At 37.8% G+C, this 6,090-nt stretch overlaps 1 protein-coding gene across 1 annotated transcript; it reads right to left on the bottom strand.

Annotated features, from left to right (window-relative positions):
* Positions 1–532: 532 nt before the first annotated feature.
* mrpl22 (mitochondrial ribosomal protein L22) lies at positions 533–6,055 on the bottom strand. The gene is made up of 7 exons (XM_003453955.2): positions 5,820–6,055; positions 5,675–5,717; positions 2,390–2,525; positions 2,244–2,309; positions 1,701–1,778; positions 1,416–1,485; positions 533–839 (listed from the first exon to the last, which is right to left on the bottom strand). Exons 1-7 carry the CDS (start codon positions 5,842–5,844, stop codon positions 631–633), a joined length of 627 nt encoding a protein of 208 aa, XP_003454003.1. The 5' UTR covers positions 5,845–6,055; the 3' UTR covers positions 533–630.
* Positions 6,056–6,090: the final 35 nt, after the last annotated feature.

Raw genomic sequence — 6,090 nt, 5'->3', positions numbered from 1 at the left:
GCACTGGAGGTGGTACTAGCCTACAAAACTGATGTTGATCTGAATTAGCATTTTAATACAGGATATACATTAAAATATATTATTTGGGATGCATATTTGTCAGTCAGAACGAGACACAAAAATATTTTTATTTATATAAAATATTTGGGGTTAATCAGGTGTTTTAGTTATTCAAACCCTACTGGAATATATCATCAATATGTTTGATGTTATTTTGAAACTTCTGACTGTACCAGCCTGCATTTCACTGAACTCTTTGACTTTATAAGCAGATGTTGGAGATTTGGGAATTCTTAATGTATAATAGCAGGAATTGAAATTTACTCTCCTTCAGTTATATTAATCATATATTTACTCAATAATACACATCTCACTTCTATAAATTCAACCCTTTCTTTCTATAAAATAAAAGCTTGTTTTTCTGAAAATACACTTAATTTATTTTTTATTGTGCTAATCTGCCTGAAGTAATCAAGTCTTTTCTTATTTCTGCACGATAATTGTATTTTTCATAAAAATATTGTTGTAAAAATAAGGCTCAGAAATTCTCATGTATTTATTTACAGGAAAAAATGATACATACACATAAAAATGGTTACAGTGAGACTGAAATGGTGTCAGATGTCTGCTCTACAGACTGTGGATGATGGTTCGGTTCTTCAGGGACTGGACGTACTCTTTGGCCTGGTCAAAGTTTGTCTTCTTCTCAATTTTGGGTGGTGCGCCCTCCATCAGCTTGACAAAGTAGTGACAATAAACTTTGTCCATTATGCCAAACATCCCCCTGCCGTGGTAACGGATCCGTTTCAAGTACTTCCCTTTGCCCGAATACGACTCAGCTGCAGGAGCGAAGAAAGGACCGGAACAGCGTGAAGTTGAAAGAGGGCGAAAGATTAAGAGGAAGAGAAAGAAAAGGGATAAGTTTTAATTTGGAAGAGTGCCCAGCGACAAAAACAGGCCAAAGTAATGAAGGCTGTGCCGGTGGACTTCAGGCTTATCTGTAATAATGTTTGCAACTCCACATGAATTACTCTGCACAGCATCTCATCTTAAACTAGGCAATGAACTACCTGCTTTCCATTACTAAAGGACATTTGCTCACTTTTAAAGGCATCTTCTTGCCTTTAGTGAGAGTGTGTGAATTGATTTGACATTTTCAAGTAGTTTCAGATAAAAAACTAAAAAACAATCTTTGAAAAATGTTCCAAAAAGTTTAAATATTTAAACAATATTGCATCCTCAGCTTAAAAGCATGCATATTTAGACAGATATCATTTTAAAAGTAATGTTTTTATTCTCGACTACTTTATGTTAAGACACAAGAGCCTCATAGAGGTCAGCACACTGCATTTACACAGCAGACCATCTACCTTGAGGCTTTGCTCTGGTACTAACGTGCAGACGTTCACACTCACCTACATACAGGTTGGATTTGTACTCTACATTGTGATTCTTCACTGCCATCTCCTGAGCTTCAAGAAGGACCTGAAACACACAGGCAAACATGTATTCATAAACTTCAAGCTCATAAAGGATGATCTTAGAATGATGTGTGAACACAGCTCTAACATCTGTAGCATAAGCAATGAAACCAGGAACACTTAAATCAAATTCCTGTTAGATTAATCTTCACTCTGGGATTGTGCGCACACAAACAAACGGTAACAACCAGTTAAAAGGGTGAACAGGCAGCTCCAAACCTCTTTCATGATTTTTGCTCCTTTCTTGTCATTAAACTCCAGCTGTGCAATGGCCTCATCGATGCTCATCCCTCTGATCTGGAAAAAAAATTAAAAAATATGTGGACCAAATAATCAAATAAAAGTTTCTGCACAGCTGTTAGGACAGCAGGATGCTGGACTGCTTTTTAACTCCGGCACTGAGCTTAAGCCTACAAACCAAAGCGAGTCTATGAGCAGATGTGCCACAAACACAGTGGAATGTGTGCACATACACAGTCTAGCGTTTTGAGATAGGAACATATTTAAAAGAATCTGATTGTCTAGGACTAATGTGAAGTATGAAGAACATACTGAATATATGATGATCATTACACAAAAGTGATTATTTTTTTTTTTACAGTGTTTTAAATAAAGAAGCTGAAATAGTTCCTTGAGCATTTCTGATCAGATGACAACTTTTTAAAATGTGATGCTAACTCTCAGTTCACTTCATTACTTATGCCTGTACACTACAGAGCAGGATGGAGCTGTTGAATGATTTGAATATATAGTACGTCTTACCATTTTGGCCAAATACCACATTTTGTCTTTGCTGTACTTAATCTGCCTCCTACTGTGGTGAATCTCCTGTGGGAAGAAAACACTTCTATCAGCTCCTGTTCAGGACATCTTTTCACTCAGCATCATACACTGGCAGGAAGACTCACTGCTGGTCTGCGAGGCTCATCAGGCAGCTGAGGCGGATACACTTTCAGGTTCCTCCTCTCCCAAGTTTTAGATTCCAGGGATGCGCTGGTGTGGAGACATGAGAGCTGCTGGGAGCCACCACCTAGAATCTGTAACCTGGGAACATGGAGAAAATGTTTCTGAGGTGGGTTCAGTCCAGTAGTGTGAGGCAGGTGTACACCACATCTGTCCATCTGTTATTTTCCACTTATTTAAAGTCAAGTCATTGTGGCAGCAGGCCAAGCAGGGTAGTCCTGACATCGTTCTCCCCAGGAAGAGAGATGAGGAGGATAGGAGAGGGGGAAGGAACACTCCACTTATCAGTTACTCCCCCTGGAGGAACTAGAGAGTGATGCTTTGTAATAAAGAGTTTCTGGTGTTGTTAATATTGTTTCCACTATTGAGCCAGTAAGAGATGGATCTTTGGTGCTTTGGGGTTTTCTTTTATTAAACTTATGTATGCTATTTACTTTTCTCCCCCCCCCTTTCCTTCCCTTTGGTAACTGCACTCAACTTCACTCAGATCAAATCCCAGTCAGACAGTCATGGGAGGCTTAAGAATGTTGGGGTTTTTTTGTTTGTTTTTTAAAATAGCCTGCAGTTTATTAGCCTTCACAGTAATTTTTTAACCTCTCCCCGTCTAAGTGCATTATTCTGACATGCTTCAGAAAGACAATAATAGTCCCTGTTCCTAAGAAACCCCAGCCCAGCTGCTTAAATGACTTTCGCCCCATAGCACTGACGTCTGTGATCATGAAAGGTGCTGAAAAACTGATCATAACTTTCATCGCTTCCTCCCTGGCTGCCACTCTGGACTCTCTAAAATATGCGCAGATCTGATGTCAAAGAATGACAAATCTGACTGCCAGGATGAGATTAACCACCTGTTGACTGCTGTAAGGAGAACAACCTCAAGATTAATGCCTGTAAGACCAATGAGATGATAGTGGACATTAACATGAAACAGCAGAAAAGTTTCCACCCTCTAAGCATTAAAGGAGCCCTGGTGGATAACTGGAATAACTTCAAATACCTTGATCCTTACATCATCCTAGACACCCCACTGGTAAAGAAAGCCCATCAATGCTTCTACCAACTCAGATGATTAAAGAACTTCAAACTTCCACCCAGGAAAAACCTCAACAGAGTGCATCATTCCCCAGATAGGGAGGTGCACCCGACGGGACATATACATCAAATGCTGCAGATCTGAGCCAATAGGATCTCACCAGATCCCAGCCACCCTAAAAGTCTGTCCTCCAAACTTCCATTGATGAGATGCTGCTGCCAGGACAGAAGAAATTGAGGAGGTGCTTTAACCCTGAAGCTGAACCATGTTGGGGTTTTTTACCACTATGCAATCCAAAAAATGCAATAATTTATCTATGACTATCAAATATACAATAAACAACACGAAATATAAAATATTAGAAAATATCAAAAGAAAGTAACGTTCCCCTGGAGTTGTGTCACTGGTGTTACAGTGTAAGAATTTCCTTAAATTCTATAAGGAATTGCTCGTGGGAAGACCAGAGTCTCTTCATTCATCGGAATTCTTCTCTGTTCTTTCATAACTTCATATGAAGGTTTTAGCTGAACTCGATGGTGTTGTTGTGTGTGTGTGTGTTTGCCATATTCAGCTTGTTAATAATTTTACATCCATCAAATTTCCAACAAATATTTTAACTGTTAAGCAAATAAATTGTTGCACAAATATCATACAATCACAATTACACCAAACCTGACTGAAAATAATACGTCATAATGAATCATAATAAAAGATCCTTATTTGTTGCATTATTATTATTATTATTATTGTTACTGATAATAATAATAGTATGGTATGGTATGAATTTCAAAATCCTACATCACCTTGCTCTTGATATATCACATTCATGCGATTTTGAGAAAACTTGACCTTGAGACGAAGGTCACTGACATTATAACTTTTGAGATTTTGAATAGTTACACTTATCGTATCAATTTTAGAATCCTACGTGACTTTGTTCTCAACTTATTGCATTCACAAACTTGTGTGTCCACGCTGCCTTTACGGCTGAGAAGTAACACTAATAATACTACTAGTTCAGTTCAGTTCATTTTATTTCAAACATGTCCCTTCACAATCATTACAAAATATCATTCCATTATTTGTTTGAAAAGGAGTAGGCAGAAGTATCTACTTATTTGTCCCTACCCCCTCAAGTTTTACCTCTCATGTATTTAATTTTCTTTTAGTCTTAAATTAAACAAACAACATATGAAGAAAAAGTAAAAAGTGTTTAATAATAACAATAATAATAATGTGATCACTATATGTGCTATAGCAATTAAGGAAATAAATTATTTAATAAAATACCAAAGGAGTAAGGTAACACCTGTGACAGAAAGTCAGCAAAATGTTTTACAAATCATTAAGCTGACATTTTTGTGAACACATAAATTCAATAAGCTAAATAAAGGTTTAAAGGTTATTAAGATTTTTGTTTTCCATATCCTATAAATCAGACATTTCAGTTTAATGACCCTGTTACACATTAGCGTGCAATAAAATGCAGTTACAGTTGACTGGGTAAGGGTGTTGCTGGTTCTGAAGTGCACCGGGATGTCCTATTTGTAGAAAATATCCGTGACTTTCTCTGAGACAAAAACTGGTTTAGCTCAAGGACAAAACTGTCACACAAGCTAAGCCACATAGTGCATGCAGTTCAGCAAGGAGTGCTCAGATCTGCACACAGGAGAAACCCAACAGTCGGTTCACAACAGGACAAAACTCAACTGTACATGTGCACCAAAAGCATAAAGGTCACTTTTTCAGTGATGGCAGTGTTCACATGATAGTCATGGTCTCATGATGGGTGATCAAAAGTGGATCAACGACCCTCAGGACTACCTTCAAAGGATATAACCCCAACTAGAAAATTAAATAAGCGGGACTATACATCACCATTTTTCTTTCTTTTTTAAATAAACTGAAGCAACATCTTGGATGAGAGGTGAAACGTCTTTACAAACCTAAAGAAGTCCAGTAGCCTTCTTTTTCCCCCCAAGACTAACTATGCTGAGTTTCTTGGTTACCTAAACTTGAAGAAATAGCGGCTGTAAAATTAAGATAACCTCCTACACTGTCTTCAAATGATACCCGGAATTCCCACTCTAATGATGCAGGAGTAGGTAGGTAACATAAACAGCCGATCTGAGCTGGATTTGTCCTGCAGAGAGCGTTAGCGGTAAAGCTAACCTGCCACTAGTATTGATGCACTTACCGTGAGAGTAACACCGAAGGTACACTCCTAATAAAAGAGATACCTGAAAAGAAGAAGAGATCGCTTTACTTAAACTGTAGACGAGGTTTATTATAAATACAACGAAACTGTTAACTATTGGCTAATATATCTGCATTGCTCTCACCACGTCCTGTCATTGCAGCCGCCATGTTGGTTTTTTACGACATTTATACCTTCGCTTTATGGCAGTGTCAATATTAGTCTATTGCGTTTTCACAACGCATGTAATTCCTTTACTTTAGTTATTTATCGTCATTTAAACATCGTATTAAAAGGGAAATTAATATATAGCTTTTGTTTTTGTTCAAAATAAATGTCGGAAATTATTGCTTTTAACCCAACAACCTCGGATTTTAGATTGTCCCAGCTAGGCTTCCGTACCAGGCACCGGTAGG

The sequence above is a fragment of the Oreochromis niloticus genome, linkage group LG10, assembly GCF_001858045.2.
Source record: "Oreochromis niloticus isolate F11D_XX linkage group LG10, O_niloticus_UMD_NMBU, whole genome shotgun sequence".
NCBI classification, from domain to species: domain Eukaryota; kingdom Metazoa; phylum Chordata; class Actinopteri; order Cichliformes; family Cichlidae; genus Oreochromis; species Oreochromis niloticus.
Note: the sequence above shows the minus strand (reverse complement) of the source record. Positions and strands in the feature narration are given on the sequence as shown.

Bases quoted from the DNA above. Each gene is read 5' to 3' on its own strand.
- mrpl22 (XM_003453955.2), bottom strand. From the start codon at position 5,844: ATGGCGGCTGCAATGACAGGACGTG. The intron at 2,526-5,674 runs GTAAGTGCATCA...CCATGTTCCCAG, and splicing joins CCTTCGGTGTTACTCTCACG to GTTACAGATTCTAGGTGGTG. The intron at 1,486-1,700 runs GTTTGGAGCTGC...TGTGTGTTTCAG, and splicing joins GAGCAAAAATCATGAAAGAG to GTCCTTCTTGAAGCTCAGGA.